Source organism: Scyliorhinus torazame, chromosome 8, assembly GCF_047496885.1.
Source record: "Scyliorhinus torazame isolate Kashiwa2021f chromosome 8, sScyTor2.1, whole genome shotgun sequence".
Lineage (NCBI taxonomy): Eukaryota > Metazoa > Chordata > Chondrichthyes > Carcharhiniformes > Scyliorhinidae > Scyliorhinus > Scyliorhinus torazame.
The window spans coordinates 137,668,527-137,692,374 of NC_092714.1; the positions used below are offsets into that span (position 1 = coordinate 137,668,527).

Genomic DNA, 23,848 nt, shown 5'->3' on the forward strand with positions numbered 1-23,848 from the left:
GAACAAAGCTCGCACCTATCCTCAACCCCTGCAAGTCAGCTCATCGTAGCCTTCATGAGGTGTGCCCTAAACAACTTGAGCTGTATCAAACTCAACCTCACACAGGATGACATCGCATTCACACGGTGGAGGGACTCACTCCACACCTCCTCCTCCAAGAATGGTCCCAGCTCCTCCTCCCACCTAGCCTTCATCTCTTCCATCGAAACCAGCTACTCCCCCAAGATCCGTCTATATATCCCGGATGTGCTTCCCTTTGCACAGGACAGCATCCTCTCCAATAAAGTGGACGGTGGCGCTACAGCGAATGTCGGAAATATCCGTCAATTAAAGTCCCTTACCTGAAAGTGTCCGCCTGCCCAAGTCCTGCTTTCTTAAAGCTGGCAAACCCTCCTGAAATAAATCCTTCACCCTCTCCAGCCCCTTACCTTTCCACCCCCCAAACATGGCATCAAATTTCGCCAGCTCAAATAAATGATTCCCACAGATAGGGGCCCATTTTGACATTGGTAAAATGCTGACGGAGTTGCCGCCATATTTTCAAAGTGGAAACGACCACCGGACCCGAAGAATAGTTTGTTGGGGCCATCACCAGTGCCTCCGGGCTAGACCCTTGTCAGAGCTAATATCTTTCCGCTCTATTGCATTAATCTCCTCTTTAACCAGCAATGCAACTCCACCGCCTTTTCCTTTCTGTCTGTTGTTCCTAAATACTGAATACCCATGGATGTTCAATTCCCATCCTTGGTCACACTGATGCCATGTCTCCATAATCCCAATTATATCATACCCGTTTACGTCAATTTGCACGATTAATTTATTCTATACAAAAAAGGGAGGCGCAAAAAGTAGGAAATTATAGACCGGCTAGCTTGACCTCTGTGGTGGGGAAGTTGCTGGAATCAATCATTAAGGAGGAGATGACTGAACATCTGGAAAGAGAAAGTGCAATCCATCATTGCCAGCATGGTTTATGAAGGGTAAGTCATGCTTGACAAACTTGCTTGAGCTCTTTGAGAATGTAGCCAGCAAGTTGGATAATGGGGAACCTGTGGATTTGGTATATCTAGACTTCCAGAAGGCGTTTCACAAGGTCCCGCATTAAAGACTGATCCAGAAGGTGTGATCACAGAGGATTGGGAATAGAATACTAACTGGATTGAGGATTGACTGACTGACAGAAAGCAGAGGGTTGGGATAAATGGGTCCTTCTCTGGCTGGCGAATGGTAACTAGTGGGGTGCTGCAGGGGTCACTCCTTGGGCCTCAACTGTTTACAGTCTATATAAATGATCTGCAAGCAGGGACAGAGTGTAACATATCAAAATTACAATAGGTGGAAAAGCAGACAATGAAAAATAAAGAATTTACAGACAGATATAGATGGGGTAGGCAAATGGGGCAAAATTTGGCAGATGGAGTTTAACGTGGATAAGTGTGAGGTTACCCATTTTGGCCGAAAAAATAAGGAGGCAAATTATCTAAATGGAAAGCAGATTCAAAATGCTGTTGGGCAGAAGGATCTGGGTGTCTTTGTTCATGAATCGCAGAAAGTCAGTATGCAGGTGCAGCATGTAATAAAAAAGGCAAATGGAATTTAAGTATTTATTGCAAAAGGACTGGAGTATAAAAGTAGAGAAGTTTGTTGCAATTGTATAGGGTGTTCGTGAGACCACATCTGGGGTACAGTGCCCAGTTTTGGTCTTCTGATTTGAGGAAGGAAGTGGTGGCCTTGGAGGCAGTTCAGAGGAGGTTCACCAGATTTATTCCGGGGATTAAAGTGTTGATGTATGAGGAGAGATTGACAGTTTGAGTTTACATACAATAGACACATAGAAGATAGGAGCAGGAGGAGGCCTTTAGAGCCTGCTCCGCCATTTATCACGATCATGGCTGATCATCCAAGTCAATAGTGACTTCCAATTGCAGCTATGCCTAGGTAGGTCGCACGGCCGCAGCTCCCGCCGATAACGGACTTTTGGGCCCTTTTAAGGAGCTCCAGCGGCACTTTGACGACGATTCCCGGTATGGGAAGGGAACAGTGAGGGTCCCCCAGCGCTGTATGTTGTGGACCAGGAGTGGGGCAGTTAAAAAAGCGGCTTTGGAGAAGAGGGGAGAACGGGCGCGAAAAAGCAAGATGGCGTCTGGCGGGGATCAGGCAGCATGGGCCCAGTGGTCACGGGAGCAGCAGGAGTTTTTAAAAAACTGCTTTGCGGATTTAAAGGCGGAGATGCTGGCCCCTACGAAGGCGTCGATTGAAAGGTTGGTAGAGACCCAGAAGATGCAGGGGACGGCGATCAGGGAGGTGCAGCAGAAGGCCTCTGATAATGAGGACGAGATTCTGGGCCTGGCGGTTAGTGGAGGCGCACGGGGCGCTGCACAAAAAATGGCAGGAGAAGCTGGAGGACCTAGAGAATAGGTCAAGGAGGCGGAACCTGCGGATTCTGGGTCTCCCTGAAGGTGTGGAGCGGTCGGATGCTGGGGTGTACGTGACCACGATGCTGGGTACACTGATGGGTGCGGGTGCTTTCCCGCGGCCCCTGGAGCTGGATGGGGCACACAGAGTCCTGGCAAGAAGGCAGAGGGCGAACGAGCCGCTGAGAGCTATGGTGGTAAGGTTCCACCACTTCACCGACAAGGAGTGTGTCCTGCGATGGGCGAAGAAGGAGTGGGAGATCCGTATTTATCAGGACTGGAGTGCAGAGCTGGCCAAGAAGCGTGCGGGATTCAACCGGGCCAAGGCGGTCCTCCACGGAAAGGGGGTGAAGTTCAGGCTGTAACAACCGGCGAGGCTATGGGTTACATATCAGGACCGGCACCACTATTTCGGCACGCCAGACGAGGCGTGGACTTTCATCAAGAATAAGAAGCTGGACTCAAGTTAATGGACTGCAGTATGTTGTGGGGGTTGTTGGTGGGGGGGTTTATGTTGGGGTTTTCCCCGTGTTTTCTTGTGTTTTTGTGGCCCCTTTGCCCTGGACCCTCAAGGCTTTGGGCGAGGTGACAGTTGGGAAAGCTGCGTTAAAGGAGGTGGGGTCGGCCCAGACGGGGAGCGCGGGTTACCCGCAAAATGGTGGGGGTGGCACCTGAAGCTGGGGGTTTGAGTGTACGGTACTTTGTTTTGTTTTTCTTTCTCTGTTCACACGGGGTGTAGGGGGGTCTCTCTCTACCCCACTTAGGTGGGGGGGGGGGTTTGGAGATTTGTAAGGGGAACCCACAGGGGGATTGGAGGTGGAGGCGGGAGTGGCCGGGGGCAGCTGACTTACGGGCGTGCAATGGGGGGGTAGGGAGGTTAAGCGGATGCTTAATGGGGGGGGGGATGGGGAGATGCTGCTGTGCTGACTGAGGGGGAATCGATGTTAAAGGGGAGAGTCGGGATGGGGAGCCTCCGCCTGAGGGTGCTGGAGGGTGCGGGAGCACATGACTGAATTTGCCGGTCAAGAGGGCCCGTGTGTTTTCGCACTTAAAGGGGCTAAAAGCAGACGTAGCCATGCTACAAGAAACACACCTGAAGATCGCGGATCAAACCAGGCTGAGGAAAGGATGGGTGGAGCAGGTTTTCCACTCAGGGCTGGATGCGAAGAACAGGGGGGGTCGCAATTTTGGTGAGCAAGCGGGTGGCATTTGAGGCGGCGGGTATTGTGGCGGATAAAGGGGGTCGATATGTTATGGTGAGTGGCAGGTTGCAGGTGGCCCGGGTGGTGCTAGTGAATGTGTATGTTCCGAACTGGGACGATTCAGGGTTCATGAAGCGGATGTTGAGTAGTATTCTGGATCTGGAGTCATGCAGTTTGGTAATGAGGGGGGGGAGGAGGACTTTAACACGGTCCTGGACCCGGCACTGGATCGGTCTAGGTCGAGATCGGGTAAGAGGCCGGCAGCAGCCAAGGTCCTGAGGGGGTTCATGGACCAGATGGGGGGAGTGGATCCAAGGAGATTTGCCAGGCCAAGGGCGAAGGAGTTTTCCTTCTTCTCCCATGTGCACAAGGCGTACTCGCGGATAGATTTTTTCGTGGTAAGTAGGGCGCTAATCCAGAGAGTGGAGGGGGTGGAGTATTCGGCCATTGCGATCTCGGACCATGCCCCGCACTGGGTGGAGTTGGGGCTGGGGGAAGAGAGAAGCCAACGCCCTCTGTGGAGAATGGACATGGGACTACTGGCGGACGAGGAGGTCTGTGGGCGGGTTTGGAGGTGTGTCCAAAGCTACGTGGAGACCAATGATAATGGGGGGGTTTCGATGACTGTGGTCTTGGAGGCGCGAAGGCAGTTGTCAGAGAGGAGTTAATTTCAGTCAGGGCCCACAGAGAGAAGAGGGAGAGGATGGAGAGGGGGAGATTGGTGGGGGAGATACTTAGGGTGGACAGGAGGTATGCGGAATCCCCCGAGGAGGGGTTGTTGAAAGAGCGCCGGAGTATGTAGGCGGAGTTTGACTTGCTAACCACGGGGAAGGCTGAGGTTAAGTTGAGGAAGGTACAGGGAGCAGTGTACGAGTATGGGAAGAAGGCAAGTAGGATGCTGCCGCATCAGCTGCGGAAGAGAGAGGCGGCAAGGGAGATTGGGGGAGAGATAGGGGGGGGTAACACAGTGCTGAGCTCGGCAAGGATTAACGACGTCTTCAAGGACTTTTATGGCAAATTGTAGGAGTCAGAACCCCCGGGGGGGGGGGGGGGGGGGGGGGGGGGAGAGAGAGAGGAGGAGGAGAGAGAATGAGGCAGTTCCTGGACCAATTGAGGTTTCCCCAGGTGGAGGAAGGGCGAGTAGAGGGATTGGGGGCCCCGATTGAGATGGAGGAACTGGTTAAGGGGTTAGGGGGTATACAGGCGGGCAAGGCCTCGGGACCGGATGGATTTCCCGTAGAGTTTTATTGGAAATCCTCGGAGCTGCTGGGTCTGCTGTTGTTGAGGACTTTCAATGAGGCCAAGGAAAAGGGAACCCTTCCCCCGACGATGTCGCAGGCTCTGATCTCGCTTATCCTCAAGCGAGATAAGGACCCGTTGCAATGTGGCTCCCATAGGCCGATTTTGCTCCTTAATGTGGATGCCAAACTGTTGGCCAAGATTTTGGCCACTAGGATCAAGGATTGCGTCCCGGGAGTGATCAATGAGGATCAGACAGGGTTTGTGAAGGGCAGGCAGTTGAATACGAATGTGCGGAGGCTCCTGAATGTGATCATGATGCCCTCGGATGGGGGGGATGCAGAAGCGGTAGCTGCAATGGACGCGGAGAAAGCCTTCGATCGGGTGGAGTGGGAGTACCTGTGGGAAGCGTTAGGCAGATTTGGGTTTGGAGAGGAATTTATAGGGTGGGTCAAATTGTTGTATCAGGCCTGGTAGCGAGTGTGTCGATGAACCGGCTGCGGACGCGGTACTTTAGATTACATCGAGGGACGAGGCAGGGGTGCCCCCGGTCCTCTCTGCTGTTTGCCCTGGCGATCGAGCCGCTGGCCATGGCGCTGAGGGAGTTCAGAAACTGGAGGGGGTTGCTTTGGGGGGGGGGGGGGGGCATCATGTTTCACTATATGCGGATGACCTGCTCCTGCACATTGCGGATGTGGAGGGGATGGGGGTGGTCATGCAGATTCTTAGGGATTTTGGAGACTTTTCGGGGTATAAGCTGAATGTTGGAAAAATGATACATGCGAGGGACCAGGAAAAGAGACTGGGAGAGCTACCGCTAAAGATGGTGGAGAGAAGCTTTCGCTACTTGGGCATTCAGGTGGCTAAGAGCTGGTGGTCCTGCACAAGCTCAATTTAGCACCGCTGGTGGATCAGATGGAGGACGACTTTAAGAGGTGGGACATGCTGCCGCTTTCCCTTGTGGGCAGGGTGCAGTCCGTAAAGATGACGATCCACCCCAGGTTCTTGTTCGTCTTCCAGTGCCTTCCCATTCACATCCCCAAGTCCTTTTTCAAGCAGGTAAATAGGATTATTACGGGATTTGTGAGGGCAAACAGGACCCGGCTGATATGACCATCAATTCACTCAAAGACACGTGGAGAAGTAAACCGTGGTTTTAATCAGCTTAGAACTGAGCCTGCCTGTGACCGGTACAACACTGAAGGCGGCCCCGCAGGTCAGCAGCTCTTATACTTCCTGTAAAGGGGGTGGAGCCATGGGCGGAGCCCATACATGCCCCAACATACCCCCTGTGGGTGAAGCCACACAATGGCCCATAGGTAGAGCCCACAGGGTTAAAAACATAACAGTGCACTGGTGAATTATCAGTAATTATACATTCACCACATTCACCCCTGTTTAAAAATGAAGTCCGGCGGGGTGACGGGCTCAGAGATTCAGTCGGTCCGGTGCCCGGATCGTATGTTGTGACCGCCGAAGCACTGGTGTTGCAGCCGTTTCGGGTGGCTGTGGAAGTGGGTCCGGAGCCGGAACAGGCGTGGACTCTGGGAGCGGCTCTTCCGTAGCTTCATTCCTATGGACCGGTGCGGCGGGTGGGAGGGAGGGCGGGCAGTGCAGTCGGGGGTGTTGGGGCAGGCCGCAAAAGTAGCAGGGTAGCCCCCCATGATGGGCGGGCGGCCGCGCGACACAGGCCTGGGGTAGTTTCGGGTCGGGGACCCACGAGGGGGGTCGCGTGTTCGACTGAGAACGCAGTAAGACTCTGAAAAGCGGCCTCCAGAGGGGTAGCCAGTTCTACCGTGTCGTCCAGGTCCTGGGCCCCTTTTTCGAGCAGGCGCTGTTTCACATAGTTCAATCGGACCCCTGCCACGTAAATGTCTCAGACGGCGAGCTCCATGTGCTGAGTGGTCGTAACAGCCTGGTAGTTACAGTTGCGCGTGCGGGCTTTGAGGTCGCGCAGGTAATCATCTAGCGTCTCCCCGGGGCGCTGGCGGCGAGTGGTGAAGACGTGTCGCGCGTATACCTCGTTCACAGGCCGCACATAGAGGCGTTTGAGTAGTGCGAGGGCCTCTGTATAGGAAGTGGCTTCGTCGAGCTGGACAGAAATGCGATGGCTCAGCTTCTGTTCGTCAGTGACGGATGGCGTAGACGACGCGGCGAGATAGGCCTTGAAGCATCGAAGTGGGCAGCGAATATATCCATGATTCAGAAATGGGTAATGGAGGGAAAGGGGGCGGCGTGGAAATGGTTGGAAGCAGCGTCTTGTAAAGATACTAGCTTGGGGGCACTGATAACGGCACCGTTGCCGCTTCCGCCGACGCGGTATACCACGAGCCCGGTGGTGACGGTGACATTGAAGATCTGGGGGCAGTGGGGACGGCACGGGGGGAGGCACGGGCTTCAGTCTGGGCCCCGATATGGAACAATCACAGGTTCGTTCCGGGTAGAATAGACGGGGTTCCTAAGTTGGCACAGGGCGGATATCAAAAGGATGGGGGACTTGTTCATTGTTCATTGATGGGACTTTTGCTAGTCTGAGGGCACTGGAGGAGAAATTTGGGCTACCCCCGGGGAATACCTTTAGGTACATGCAGGTTCGGGCGTTTGTGAAAAAGCAGGTGGGGGAATTCCCACTGCTGCCTGCCGGAGGATACAGGACAGGGTGATCTTGGGCGTGTGGGTAGGGGAGGGCAAGGTATCGGAAATATATCAGGAGCTGCAGGAGGCGGAGGAGGCCTCGTGGATGAGCTGAAGGGCAAGTGGGACGGGAAGCTGCGTGAGGAGCTGGATGAGGGCCTGTGGGCTGATGCCCTGGGCAGGGTCAATTTCTCCTCATCTTGCGCCAGGCTGAGTCTGATTCAGTTTAAGGTGGTGCACCGGGCGCATATGACAGTGGCGAGAATGAGTAAGTTCTTTGGGGTGGAGGACAGGTGAGTGAGGTGCTCAGGGAGCCCAGAAAATCATGTCCATATGTTCTGCGCATGCCCGGCACTTACAGGATTTTGGAAAGGCTTCGCAAAGGCCATGTCCAAGGTCTTGGATACTCGGGTAAAACAGAGCTGGGGGATAGCGATATTTGGGGTATCAGACGATCCAGGAGTGCAGGAGTCGAAAGAGGCCGGAGTTCTGGCCTTTGCCTCTTTGGTAGCCCCGAGAAGGATCTTACTAATGTGGAGGGACACGAAGCCCCCAAGTGTAGAGGCTTGGGTCAGTGACATGGCGGGATTTCTCAGGTTGGAGTGGGTAAAGTTTGCCTTGCGAGGGTCCTTGCAGGGGTTCTCCAGGCGGTGGCAACCGTTCCTTGACTTTCTCGCGGAACGTTAGGTGGAGGTCAACAGCGGCAGCAAACCAGAAAGGGGGGGGGGCGGGCGGAGAGGGAGGTGGGGGTGGTTTGGGCAGTGGATGGATTTCATTTGTAAAGGGCAGATGCCCCACCTTGTTTTGTTAAATGGTTAAGTTGTTTTCTGTTTTATTGCTATGTTTTCTTTTCATTGTTTTTCTTTTTGTAGTGGTTTGTAAAAGTTATTGAAAAATTGTGAATAAAAACAAATTTTTAAAAAAAAATCCAAGTCAATAGCCTAATCCTGCTTCCCCCTCCATAACCTTTGATCCCATTCGCTCCAAATGCTATATCTAGCCGTCTCTTGAATATATTCAATGTTTTAGCATCCACTACTTCCTGTGGTAATGAATTCCACAAGCTCACCACTCTTTGGGTGAAGAAATGTCTCATCTCGGTTCGAAATGGTTTACCCTGAATCCTCAGACTGTGACCCCTGGTTCTGGAAAAGCGACGCACCCCCCCCCCCCTGATTTTGGCGCCAACGTGGATTCTCCGGCTGATAGTCAAACGCGATTTCGGCGTCAGAGACCGGAGAATCCCGTCCCACATGTCTGCAACATTTATTTATTTATTTAAATTTAGAGAACCCAATTATTTTTTCCAATTAAGGGGCAATTTAGCATGGCCAATTCACCTACCCTGCACACCTTTGGGTTGTGGGGGTGAAACCCACGCAGACACGGAGAGAATGTTTCTGCATCATTTATAAGGCACTATGTGTTGATTCCCCATTAAATTAAGTTCATTTGTCTGTATAGCTTTGCACAATACTGTGTTAAAAAGCAGTAGTTAGAAAGGCCAGTTTGGCAAGCTGCAGACAAAACACACCATTGTGTGAATAAACATCTTGCAGACAATGGCACAAATTTAGACTGCAAGAGTAAACGTTATTCAGAAAACTCAAAGCAATAATTTATTCTATTGGAAGAGTGAAATAAGTATACTTGCCTCACAGAACTCTCTCAATTATTCATTTACCGTGACTCAGTGCATTTTCTGAGCAATATACAGAGAAAGTTCATCCCTTTACCAAAGACATTTGAAGAGTGTGAGGGAGACGAAGCTGCCACACTCCAATAGAAGCTTTCAGTTACATTCTGGACTACTAAACATTGGCCCATAACATCTTTAGTGCGGAAATCTCCAGTGGATTGCCCCTCTCAACGAACTTATCCGCACTGGAATTCCATAGCCCTCGCTTCGGCCAACCTTCCTCTCAGGCTGAAGCCCCCACCCCACCCCCCCTCATTACATCAGCGTGAAGTAACTGGGGCACAGAGAGGTAAGAAAGGTCGGACTGGGGGAAACACGTGCGTATGGGGGGTGCCCCGGGTGAGGCTGGGTCTGGGGTTTTTAAATAATTACTCTGGAGTTAGAAGTGATGTTTTCCTCCAACTCTTTCAGAGTAACTATCAGAATAAAACTGGCGGAATCATCCAAGTTAGTGATTCAAATCGCTTCTGTCAGATGGTTCCCAGCCCAGCGCAATTGTCCAGAGGAAGTTAGCCATTCTGGCCAATTGCCGGGTAAACCCTTACATGAGAATTTCAGAGAGGGACTTCCCCAGTGCATCATTGGGATACCCCCTAAATGTGATGCTGGGGAAGCAGAAGTTATGGGCCATTGACAATTTATTGGCAGTAGCTTGCTTACCTGTAATGCACTGAAGCTGTCCATCCTCGCGTCTTATGGTAAATGTCTCACCTGGGTTGACTTGAACCAAAATAACCTGTGATTATATACATTAAAAATATTATTAAAAATATGCATGCAATTTTCAGTCGACTATAATGTTTTAACTTTATATTTTTTTCAACTTGACTTGCATAGAAATTACTTTGAAATAGAAGAACACTTTGCTTTTACTTGGTTCCTTAACACAGTAACATTTCTCAAATTACTTCTATATTTAGCTTGATTCTGTAATGTATTATGAACCTTACAATTATTATAAATCTCCTTTTCTCTTTCATTTTAATATCAAATGTAATCCAAGGAGCTCTAGGGTTTAGATGTAATTTCTTTCCCCCTCAGGAAATATGTCTATTTCATGCTAAATTATCACAGAAATAACTGTAGTTCAAACTCTGCCGAGAAACAGAAACAAAATCTATTTGACATTTAATTATGCCTACCCAGTCTAGGTTCTATTTTCAGCTCAGCCACAACAATAATAAGTCATCCAGGAAATACAGATGGTATCTTGTCTTTTGACGCACATTAAGTATATGCTTATGAGGTTGACCCAGCTCTGTTGCAAAATGAAGCCTTTGGGATCAGGCCTACAAATGTATCTGTCCTCATACAAAAACAGAAGAATCTGCGTGGGTCTCACCCCCACAACCCAGGGTAGGTGGATTGGCCACGCTAAATTGCCCCTTAATTGGAAAAATTTTTAAAAACAGAAGAATTAACAGCAACTGTGGCTCAAAGTCTCAATCTAGGACTTGCGCACAGAATTCGATCAATGTTGACACTTCAGTGCGGTACAGAGGGAGAGCTTCACTGTTAGAGGCAATGTCCCCTCTAATTTTTCCTATCCATGCATGGAATGAATTGTGTTATGTGCACCAATATCAAGTTGATGTGCTCCAGTAGAAACAAAAAAAACTTTATACAATGTTTTTAGAAAGTTACCATAGGTATGGTAGAAGAAAATATCATCCCAGCCACCGATAAGGTTAACATGCTAGTCCACAAATGACCAGATTTACTGAATTCAACTTTTAATTTAACATGGTGGCATTTGAATTCACGACCCCCAGGTTCAGTGCCACAACTACTATCCATACATAGAATCTTATAAAAGTTACAGTACAGAAGGAGGCCATGCGACCCATCTTGACCATGCCAGCCTGAGGACACCCAGGTGCCGTTTCCAAACCAACCTCTTTTGTTACGTTACTGGAGTGTATTTGGTAGCACTACTGTATGTAACGTGCATTACTCAATCCAGTTGCGGCAGAGGCTTTCTGCACCTTGATGAAGAAGGCTTGAAGTCGTCCAGAGGTATTAAAAGGTTTATTGAGTGACAGAATTAACAACTGCGTGAGTTCTTACTTTAAGATCAATACCAGTAGAAAGGTTACAATGTTTACCACACTAGTAGCCCTGAGCTAGATCTACGCTACTGCTCTCGTCACAGTCTAATCACCAAGAGAGCTGCTTGCGTCTGTTTTTATACCCGCCAGTGCTGCCCCCTAGTGATCTTTCAATTTCCCATTAACCCCTTATGTACATACCCATGTAAAGATCACTACATAACCTATTGCATCCGGTCTATAGCCCTGTAGCTTAGAGCACTTTAAAGTGCACATCCAGGTACATGTTTAAAAGAGTTTAGGGTCTCTGCCCCCACCACTAACTCAGGCAGTGAATTCCAGACTTCCACTACCCTCTGTGTAAAAAAAAAAGTTCTTCCTCATGTCCCCTCTACACCTTCTGCTACTTATTTTGAATTTATGTCCCCTGGTTCTAGAATTCCCCACCAAGGGAGACAATTTTATCCTGCCCAACCATCTCTTCCCCTCATAATTTTGGATACCTCAACTAAGTCACCCCTCAGCCTTCTTTGTTCCAAAGAAAATAATCCCAACCTATCCCATCTCCTTTTTGGACTACACAATAGCACAGTGGTTAGCACTGCTGCCTCACAGCTCCAGGGTCCCGGGTTCAATTCTGGCCTCGGGTGACTGTCTGTGTGGAGTTTGCAATTTCTCCCCGTGTGTGCATGGGTTTCCTCCGGGTGCTCTAGTGTCTTCCCACAGTCCAAAGATGTGCAGGTTAGGTGATTTGCTAAATTGCCCCTTCGTATCCAAAAGGTTAGATTGGGTTACTGGCTTATGGGGAAAGGGAGAGGTGTGGGCTTGGGTAGGGTGCTCTTTCCAAGGGTCGGTGCAGACTTGATGGCCTCCTTCTGCACTGTAAATTCTATGATTCTATGAATCTCTCCTCATTGCTACAATTTTCTAGCTCTGGCAACATTCTTGTAAACTTGATCTGCACTCTGTGCAGAGCTGTAATGTCCTTCCGGTAATGTGGCGACCAGAACTTTACACAATATTCCAGTTGTGGCCTCACCAGTGTTTTATATAATTCCAACATTATATCCTTACTTTTATGGACTGTACCTCTGCCAAAGGAGAGCATTCCATTTGCTTTCTAAACAACCTTGTCTACTTGAACTGCTGCCTTTAGGGGCCTGTGTACTTGTACGCCAAAATCTCTCACTTTATCCACCCCTCTTAGATTATTCCCATTTATTGTGTACTCCCTATAACTGTTTGAGGAAGGCATTTGTTAGTTTTTATATTGTAGCTTATATTTTAATCACTTGACAGAAGAAAAGTTGAATTGGTGGAGTGGTTCAAGGTGAGGCAAGGATCATTTATTTCAAGTTGACAAGCCCAAAATAGAAAAATCTAAGGGGGTTTGCCTTTCGAATTGATAGAAAATATGAAAAAGGCAGCTGTTATTTTTTTAGTGAGTGTTTTATTTACTTAAAACGGCTATGAATAATGTGGGAAGTGATTTATTCACGTCAGCATACATAATACGTCATAGATATAGTACCTCTGAATTTGGAGTGGTTGGTTCTTGTGAACTGGAGGGTGAAAGTCAGAGAAACAAGGTGGGATTTAATGCCCTCCCCTGCTACGACTTTCGTGGCAGGGTGGCATTTAATTAGATGAGATGGCCTAGCCAGTGATGCCCACATCCTGGGAAAGAATTTTTGAAAATTATAAAAGTGCAATCAAATACTTTCAACTGCCCCTTTAAAGGCACAAATATTGAACGAGTAAATCAGATCCATTCAGCAACATTTAATTGTGAGAGTCACTAGACCTGGAACAAAGGTAATTTTCAGCTCAGAATTAAGTCAATGCCAGCAGCCACCATTTGCACACTTACAACCTCAAAAGGACGGCACAATGGTTATCACTGCTGCCTCACGGTGCCGAGGACCCGGGTTCGATCCCAGCTCTGGGGTTACTGTCCATGTGGAGTCTGCACATTCGCCCCGTGTCTGCCTGGGTCTCACTCCCACAACCCAAAGATGTGTAGGATAGATGGATTGGCCACACTAAATTGCCCCTTAATTGGAAAAACTTTTTTTTAAGTTTTAAATAAAGGAGTGTAGCATTTCAGTGGAGGAACCAGAATGTATGTAGACCAAAGTGTGTGGTAGTGGAAAGGCCACGAATTGGGGCTCTCACAAAAGCTGGGAAGTGCGTCACTGTGGAGGCAGAATGAGAGAATCCAGGCCAGGGATGGACCACAAATCTAAAGCATTACATGTTGCATCATGAATGATGTCAGAAAATTTGTTCAGCATATTTGCAACTATGAATATTTGTGTTTTTGTTGCAGGAGAATATGGCATTTAATAACCACAGTATTGTTCACAATTCCAAGCCTTTATCTATGTTGAGATGACAATGTTAAATAAAATGAGTACAAAGGCTATAAAGGCGAAAGGTAGGTGAAGCCAGAGGATGACACCCAACAATTGGTTTACAGACTAATATCAACATATTGCCTCAGTATTAAAGAATATTGGTAATGATCTGGCTACTCATTGATTGAATGTCTAATATATACAGAAGAGTTTGTCAGAGTTGTAACAGAAGTAACCAGCAACTGCGCGCTGCACGTGTTATCTCCAATTAAGGGAAGGTTAAGAATCCACAGAGAAGGAAATCAATCTCTCACATTAGGACTCTGATCAATCACAGAAGGAATCCAGGCGTTCATGCCAAATGCCCAATTCCTTACATTCAGAAGGCGTATTACACCACTTTGCAGCTCCAACTGTAGAAACCACAAAAGAGCAAAATAGAGGCAATCTTGGCATTGAAAGAAAGATACGCACAATACATATCCTGCAAAATTTTCTTGCTGGAATGTCAAAAAATAGATCTTGCATCTCTCTAGTTCTTTGCAGTTTATGGATAGATCCCTTCAATAATCATAGCCAGTTTGAACTTCACTGGTTTGAAATATTCATTATTTTATTTCTAATCCGATACTTATTTCAATCCAAGATTAAATAACAGCTTGGTTGGGCTGCCCTCTGATTTACCTTTAGTTGCTTCACTTAGTGTTGCAAACTAAAATCTTAGATTTCTAATTTCTCAATCACCCCATCTTTCCTGCTATGGAGATCTCTATAGCAGGCCGAGATCCAAATAATTCAGAATGACAATTTTTCTTAACAGCCACTAAACAAAAGTGCATTTTGCAAATGTCAATTTCTCCCATCTGTTAAATACTTTAACACACACCATTTACGATCACTGATGTGACGACTAATTCCAATATGGCACGGATGTGCAGTCCTTTTGTTCAGCCACTAACATTATAACATTGGACATGTACATCCTCTTCATCTCATTGCAAATCAACCTGTTATGGTCTGGTTACATTATCCTCTTCAAAGGAAACTGCTTGAGATTTCAAAAGGGAAAGTACCCTTAAAATCAAGGATGATCTTGGTCGCAGTTCTAATCATTTTGCAAAGAACGCTCCAGAGACCGTCTTTTCAACAGTTTACCAGGGCACCTCAAAAAACAAGGGATTGCTTCAATCATCCCAGTTTAAGTTACCAATTCTGCTGCACTGTAACTTGCTTATGATTGTGTGAATCATTTGAGTTATAAATAAGTTGGCCAGTATTTTTTAACCTGTACAAAATCATCAACTGTTGTAATATTTTCTGCCTTTCAGATGTAGCTTTTCTCGACCTAACTATTCTATGACCTTTCATCAGAACTGGAAAAAGTTAGAGATGTAATAGGTTTTAAGTATGGAGGCAGAGAATGAGGGGGGGAAAGTGAAGCACAAAAGGGTCCGTGATAAGTAGGAGGGCAGGAGAAATTAGATTACAAAAAAGGATCATGGTGTAAAACAAAAGGAGATAAATAAGGAATTAAAAGACTTGAGAGGAGGAATTAAAAGATGACTTGAATCATTTCTTGGCCTTTTTGCTAAGATGAGCATGAGGCCAGGTGTAATGCCTGGATCTGGTATGTCTCTCTTGTGGGGACCATGAATTGGATTCAATTTGAATTGTTTTTTGGAGTAGGCAAGGAGCTGGATTAGGGGTTTGCCCCTGTCCACACTCTGAGTTCTGGCTTTGTAACTCTGATCATAGATTATCATAGAATTTACAGTGCAGGAGGCGGCCATTCGGCCCATCGAGTCTGCACCGGCTCTTGGAAAGAGCACCCTAGCCAAGGTTAACACCTCCACCCTATCCCCATAACCCCACCCAACATTAAGGGCAATTGTGGTTACTAAGGGCAATTTATCATGGCCAATCCACCTAACCTGCACATCTTTGGATTGTGGGAGGAAACCAGAGCACCCGGAGGAAACCCACGCACACACGAGGAGGATGTGCAGACTCCGCACAGACAGTGACCCAAGCCGGAATCGAACCTGGGACCCTGGAGCTGTGAAGCAATTGTGCTATCCACAATGCTACTGTGCTGCCCTGATAAAGTAATTTTAAAAAAGATGACTTGAGGGCGAGTTAAAAGATGACTTGAGAGAGGATGTAAGTAGCAAAAGCAGAATCATTCCCAACAGCTGCCATCCAGAAAAAAATTAGATTGCTGGTTATGATTTGAATTTGTTGAATTCAATGTAGAGTCCAGAAGGCTGCAAAGTGCCAAATTGAAAGATGAGATTCCATTCCTCGAGTTTTCATTGAGTTTCATAATTATAATTATTATAATCCATAGTTCTCTCGAATGTGCTAAATGCTTTAATTGTATATCAATTGTATTTAATTACACGCAGGTGGATGGCATTAATTAGCATTTTACTTGAGCACATATAAAAAAACTGACACTGGGGAACAGAACAATGACTTTCCAGTGTCTCAAGACAAATGTGCCACATGATGGCAATCGCATTTCCCTTTACTCTATTTAGGCTGCCAGACCAACAATTCCAAACATCCAATCCTCAGATTGAAAAAACATGTTTAAAATAGTTTTGTGCAACTCTTAGAATTAACTATTTGTAATGTATTTAATCATATATTAGTAACATAATAGGCCTTTGACACAGTAAATAGAAATGCTTGTGGAAAGTCTTAGCTAAACTTGGTTCCTTGACAGAGCTGCAAAATGTGATTCAGAAGTTTTACCGTGGAATGATGGTCAGAGTCAATGACAGTGGTGAATACACTGACCCCTTTTAATGGGCAGCACAAGTGGATAGCACTGTGGCTTAACAGCGCCAGGGTCCCAGGTTTGATTCCCCGCTAGGTCACTGTCTGTGCTGAGTCTGCACATTCTCCCCATGTCTCCGTGGGTTTCCTCCGGGTGCTCCAGTTTCCTCCCACAGTCCAAAGATGTGCAGGATAGGTGGATTGGCCATGTTAAATTGCCCTTACTGTCCAAAAAGGTTAGGATGGGTTATTGGGTTACGGGGATAGGGTGGAAGTGAAGGCTTAAGTGGGTCGGTGCAGATTAGATGGGCCGTATGGCCTCCTTCTGCACTGTATGTTCTATTGTAACAAGTAGTATAAAGCAGTTGTTGTGGCCCTGTGCTCTTTCGTTGCTGCCATGCTTCCTGGGCCATTTGATGGAAATATTCATGGAATATACATCCAATTCAGAACAGATGGCACTCTCTTAGAATTCCTAGTGCAGAAGAAGGCCGTTTAGCCCATTGAGTCTGCACCGACCCTCTAAAGAGTACCGCTTCTCCGAACTTTCCCCGTAACCTCACCTAATCTGCATATCTTTGGACACAAATGAACAATTTAGCATGGCCAATTCACCTAACCTGCACATCTTTGGACTGTGGCAGGAAATCGGACCACCCGGAGGAAACTCACACAGACATGGGAGAAAGTGAAAATTCCATACAGTCACCTATGTTGGAATTGAACCCGGGTCCCTACTGCTGTCAGGCAACAGCGCTAACCAACTCTAGATGACTGAAATCCTCAACTAAGGTATCAGAGATGATGATGCAGGAATTGCTACCTGTCAATGGCTGTGCCCTCATATCACACTGTAAGAATGGTCTTCAAAGGATCATGAACTGCTTTTCAAAAACAGCTGACAACTATGTGATAACTATCAGCTTAGAGAAGACAGATACTCCAACCAACCAACATTAGATTCTGCTCACCTAACGAGCAATGACACAACCCTTAAGTTTGTAGATATCTTCACCTACCTCAAAATAAATATCTCGATTGACAGCGAGGTGGAAAATAAAAATGCCAGAGAAAGCTCAGCATTTGTCCGTTTACGCAAGAGAGAATATGAGCTATCAAAATTACAACAGAATTTGGTGTGCTGTGGTAATATCATCCTCTTTATATGCCTGGGAACCTGGAATACCTACGGTAGACATATTAAGCAGTTGGACAGGTTCCACGTCATGCATTCGAAGCATCGTGGGCATCAAATGGGAGGACACAATGCCCAACAGAGATTCTTCAAAGAGCCGAAATGCCTGGAATTGAAGCACTGAGCATCAGAGTCCAGCTCAGATGAAGTCAACATGTAGCATGTATTGACTGACGATAAAACTGCCAAGGTGGTCATGTATTGACAGCTTAAACTTTGACACGTGTGGGTGAGGTAGGCAGATATCCAGGTTCAAGGACTCCTTGAAGGCAAACATCAGGAAAGCTATGGGCCAATATATAAACAAAAATATCTTTCAGAGCAAATATATAAACACTGCTTGGAGCAGCACGGTAGCACAGTGGTTAGCACTGTTGCTTCACATCGCCAGGGACTCGAGTTCGATTCCCAGCTTGGGTCACTGTCTGTGCGGAGTCAGTATGTTCTCCCTGTGTGTGCGTGGGTTTCCTCCAGGTGCTCCAGTTTCTTCTCAAGTCCCGAAAGACGTGGTGTTAAGTGAATTGGACATTCTGAACAGGCGCTGTAGTGTGGCGACTAGGGGATTTTCACAGTAACTTCATTTCAGCGTTAATGTAAGCCTACTTGTGACAATAATAAAGATTATTATTTTCCAGTTCTCCATAAATCCCTGTGTAGCACAAGACTAGAAGAAAGCAATTCCAGTTCAATGTTCAAAAAATAAATGACACATAAACCTGATAAATATGGCCAACTCATCAACATTAGTAGAACACAGTAGAAAAAAAGAACACTATACAGAATCCTAAAAGTAACATTTAAAGAGAATAGACAACAGAAGAGAGAAGCCAATATGGTTGCTGAATAGGCCATGCCTTCTGACACCTGCAAGAATATTTTGAGAAGATTACCATTTTGGGCGAGTTTGATAAAGTAAATATGGTGTTTCTTCTTTTTTTAGAAAACATTTTATTGAGGCATTTATAATTTTAACATTTCAACATATTAACATTCTAAATAACAGAGTGGTACAACACACGCAAAAACCCCACAGTAACACACCCAACTTCCCCCTGTCCTAACTCCTAGCTACCCATACCTTAGATTCCCCACCCCTATTCTTCTTTGTCATGCTTCCCCTTTCCCCCTCCTCATTTCCCCCCCCTTCTGTTGACAGTCAGTTTTCCTTAAAGAAGTCAATGAACGGCTGCCACCTCCGAGCGAACCCATGTAATGAACACCTTAAGGCAAACTTAATCTTTTCTAGCCTGAGAAACCCTGCAATGTCACTGACCCATACTGCCGACTTTGGAGGCTCCGAGTTCCTCCATCCCAGCAAAATCCATCTCCAGGCCAGCAGGGAGGCAAAGGCCAAAACGTCGGCAGTTCTCTCCCCCCCCCCCCCGCGCTCCCGGATCTTCCGACACTCCAAATATTGCCACCTCTGGACTCGGAGTCACCTTCCTTTCCAGGACCTCTGACATTACATCTGAGAATCCCTGTCAAAATCCCCTCAGCTTCAGACATGCCCAAAACATATGTACATGATTCACCGGACTTCCCCCGCACCACCCACATTTGTCCTCCACCTCCTCAAAAAACGTACTCATCTGTGCCACAGTCATATGAGCCCTGTGAACCAACATGAACTTGATCAGGCTAAGGCTGGCACACGACGAGGATGCATTGACTCTTTTCAGGGCTTTCTCCCATAGCCAGACTTCCAACTCCCCTCCTAACCCATCCTCCCACTTCCCCGATTGGGACCCCTCCCCACTCCATCAATTCCTTATATATTTACGAGACCCCCACCCCCACCCCTTCCAAACCCTGTTTTAGACATCACCTTATCCTGTAGTCCCCTTAGGGGGAGGTGAGGAAAGCTTGGAACCTGCCTCCGGACAAAGTCCCATATCTGCAGGTCCGAAATCCGTTCCCACCCGGCAACTCAAACTCCTCCTCTAGCCCCTCCAGGCTCGGGAACCGCTCATCAATGAAGAGATCTCCAATCCCCTCAATCCCTGCCCGCTGCCACCTCCTAAAGCCCTCATCCAACCCTCCCCCCGGAGCGAACCAGTGATTGTCGCAAATCAGTGCACACCGATGCCTCCTCCAGTCTTATGTGCTGCCTCCATTGACCCCACACTCTCAGGCTGCCACTACCACAGGGCTTATGGAGTACCGAGCCGGCGAGAATGGCAGAGGTGCCGTAAACAGAACTTTCAGACTCGTGCCCTTACAAGATGCCGCCTTCACTCGCTCCCACACAGAACCCTCCCCCACTAGCCACTTCCTAACCATTGAAATATTAGCCACCCAGTAGTAGTTAATAAAGTTTATAAGGGCCAAGCCTGCATCCCCGCGCCGCCGCTCAAGAAGGACCTTCTTCACCCTCGGGCTTTCCCAGCTCATATAAAACCCACGATTGCCGCGTTCACTTTCCAAAAGAATGCCTTGTGGATAAAGATTGGGAGACACTGAAACACAAACAACAATCTCGGGAGGACTGTCATTTTCACAGTCTGTACCCTCCCCACCAATGACAGCAGGAGCACATCCCACCTGCGGATGTCCCCTTTCATTTGCTCAATCACCCTGTCCAAATCTAATTTATGAAGCTGCTCTCAGTCCCTTGCCACCTGAATCCCCAGATACCTAAAACTCCTTCCCACCACTTTGAATGGCATCTCCCCTCCTGCCCCCTTGCCTGGATCGCGAAGACCTCGCTCTTGTTCATGTTTAGTCTGTAACCCAAGAACCGGCCAAATTCCTCCAGTGTTCCCATAATTCCTGCAATCCCCCCCCCAACGGGTCTGTTATATACAGGAACAAATTGTCCGCATAGAGCGAGACCCTATGCTCCACCCCCCCTCTCACTATCCCCCGCCAAATGTTTGATGTCCTTAGTGCCATTGCCAAAGGCTCTATAGCCAGGGCAAACAGTAGTGGGGAGAGTGGCACGCGTGCCTTGTCCCCCTGCATAGACTAAAGTACTCCGACCGGACCCGGTTGGTCCTTACATTCGCCACCGGTGCCTGATATAGCAACCGGACCCAATCCATGAATCCCTGCCCGAACCCAAACCTTCCTAGGACATCCCACAGATACCTCCACGCCACTCGATCAAAGGCCTTCTCCGCATCCCATGGCCACCACCCCCTCAACCTCGCGCCCTCCGCAGGCATCATTATCACATGTAGGAGCCGTCTAATATTGGGCGGCAGGTATCGTCCGTTCACAAATACCGTCTGGACCTCTCCTATTATCTCCTGGACACAATCCTCTATGCGTGTGGCCAAGGTCTTTGCCAGCAATTTTGCATCCACATTCAACAGGGAGATCGGCCTATATGACCCACAACTCTCCGGATCCTTGTCGCTCTTCAAAATAAGGGAAATTGATGCATGCGATAACGTTGGGGGGGGCACTCCCACCTCCTTGGACTCATTAAAAGCTTTTACCAGGAGCTTCCCCAGCAACCCGGAAAACTTTTTATAAGACTCATCTTTAAAAGCTATTTACAAAGATTTTGCTTAGTTCTTAAAAGTACAAGTTTTTATTATTATATTGTAGTTTAATATTGTACGGCTGTAAAAATGTAATAGTTGACGTGGGAAAGGAGACTTGAGCCTTGAGACTGGGAAGACAAAAAAACCAAGGGAGAAGGTAAAAAGATCAACATCATTTTTTTCAATGTTGCAGTTCAGGTAAAATAGTTTCCAAGTCACTAGTGTCTGGAGTAGAGTCAGGACCCAGAAATGGTCCCAGCGAGCAATTATTTTCTACACCCATTGAGAAGAAACACCCAAGCTGAAAGGCAACCTGCTTCTGACCTCCACTTTCGTATGAATTCCGCTGAGGCCAGCTTGGAATGTGTACCACTGGAAGCTAACTCAAGCTAGGTTTTAAACTGGTCCCAGTCCTTCCACCTTCCCTTGTGACCAGGACATGGGGCCTAGTCCGTCTCTCTCTAGATCTGCTTCTCAAATGAAAAGACAAAGTTAGCTCTGTTGCTTGGCAGTTTCTAATCATCATTTTTATTGATCACTTTTTTAAAAAATGATTAATTCATTGCTTTGGCTTTTTTTGCTTAGCAAGTTGCTTATGTTTTCTTCATACCGTAACATTTTTTTGAAATTCATGTTTAATGTTGTGTCAAGCCATATCTCAGGCAGCTAATGCTGGGTTTTGTGCTGAAGGTGAAATAAGAGACTCACAAGAAACCGGGCTACTTTTTGAAGGGATGGCAATGATGGTTATTTTTTTCTCCAATAGAAACAGGAAGTTAATGCTCAACATGTCTGGCGGTATCTGTACCAAGAGAAATGGGTGTCAGTGACTCTTCCATCAAAACCAGTGCAGATTGTGGACCTGAAGCGTTGATTATGTTTCGCTCTCCATAGATGCTACCCAGCTTGAGTATTTCCAGCATTTTGTTTTATTTCAGATTTCTAGCATCAGTAGTATACTTTACTCTCCTATTACATGCTCAATGCTGGGCATTTGTAAGTAATTTCAATTTAAAATGAGAAAATATTTATCACTCAACTCAGTGTAACTGTTCAGTTAACAAAGTCCACTTGTGTGGATAGAAATAGAACATTAATGCAGGTGATTTGGTTGCTACTAATTTACTGGAAAATTTTGCCATTTTTAAACTGGGAAGTGAAACCATGTGTCATACGGCAATCAAATATATCATTGTTAGTTCAAGGTATCCTTATTTGTACATGGGATTGTTGTTTGCAGTGCTCGAGAGGTTCAAGTCTGTTTGATGTTGCTGCCCGGATATTGCGTAGAGCCAGGTTCAAAGAAGCTGAGCTCTACCAAATTATTTGAAATTGTCTGTCAAAACTGTGGTTGTAAAGTTCAACATACTGAAATATGCATTTTCAATGGGCATAATAAATAGAGATATGAGTAAAAAACCAAAAGTAAAGTCTTGCAGAACTTAGATACAACAGTTCAACCTCACTGTGACTAAGGTTCCCAATTCTGGACACCTGAAGGTTTTGTAGAGGGTTCAGGTGAAATCTACTGGAATGGTTCCAAGGATTACAGAGAAGCTGGGGTTGTTCTGCTTAGAGTGAAGAAGCCGGAGGGGATTTGATGGAGGTTTATGAAATTATGAAGGGTTTAGATAGAATAAATAATTGTTTCCAATGACTAAGGGATCAATTATCTGATGGCCCAGTTGATTGGCAGAAGAACCAGAGGAGACATGAGGAAAGCCTTTGCACAAAGAACAGTTCGGATTTAGAACGCACGTCCTCCCTGAAATTGTGGTGAATATAGATTCAAAGTGTTCAAAGGAAATTGGATAAATAGTTGGAGAAAGGATTTATAGGGAAAAAGTGGGTGTGGGGGAGATGCAGTTGCTCTGACTAGATTTTCCTTTGAAAGAATTGGCACAGACTCAATAGGCAGATCAGCCTCCTTCTTTGCTCTACTATTCTAAAGGATCCAAAGTCCAAAGATGTGCAGTTCTGTGGACTGACCATTCCAAAAATTGCCCCTTAGGTGTCCAAAAAGATTAGGTGGGTTACAGGGATAGGGCAGGAGAGTGGGCATAGGGGGTTGCTCTTTCAGAGGGTCGGTGCAGACCTGATGGGTCGAATAGCCTCCTTCTGCACTGTGGGGATTCTATGGAAGTTCATGACAAAGATGTCCAACAGAAGCTGTTGAGGGTTATGGGACCCATAAATAGGAGAAGTGCCAGTGCCCATGATTTCACTCCCTGGCCCTGGTCCTTCCAAACCTGTGACCACTATCACCTAGAAGATCAAGGGAAGACAAAGTCTGAGAACACTACACGGCATCCTGACCTGAAACGATATTGCCATTCCTGCACTGCCACAGGTTAGAAATCCTAGAATGCTCTCCTTTACAGCACGAAGTGTTTTAAGCCACCTGAACTGCAGCGGTTCAAGAAAGCAGCTCATCACCATCTTCCCAAGATCAATTAAGAATGGACAATAAATGCTGGCCTTGCCAGTGACGTTCACATCTCATGAATGCATTTGGAATGTTGCCAGTTGGATAGTTACAATTTCTGTTTTGGAGACAAAAATTATTTTGGACAGTTGCCCATCAGGATATTAAATTGGTCCATTACTGAACTGCTTATGGTCTGTGGAAGAAGTGGAGTTGTCAAATGGTATTTTATCTTTCTTCAAATATGTTTAAAGATTTGGACATGTAAATTAAATTTAACAAGTTACACTCAATGTTTTGCCCTCTGAAAAGTTGTGACATATACAGCAAGGAACCGAAGAATACAATCGGGCAGACAATCCTAAG

At 46.8% G+C, this 23,848-nt stretch overlaps 1 protein-coding gene across 3 annotated transcripts in view; it reads right to left on the reverse strand.

The window, feature by feature from the left end:
- Window positions 1–23,848, reverse strand: part of fndc3a (fibronectin type III domain containing 3A) — a 406,018-nt gene that overhangs the window by 299,308 nt on the left and 82,862 nt on the right. For all 3 annotated transcript variants that reach the window (XM_072514248.1, XM_072514250.1, XM_072514247.1), the window contains one exon: window positions 9,849–9,924. In XM_072514248.1, coding sequence (XP_072370349.1) covers window positions 9,849–9,924 — 76 coding nt within the window. The remainder of the gene's footprint in view (window positions 1–9,848; window positions 9,925–23,848) is intronic.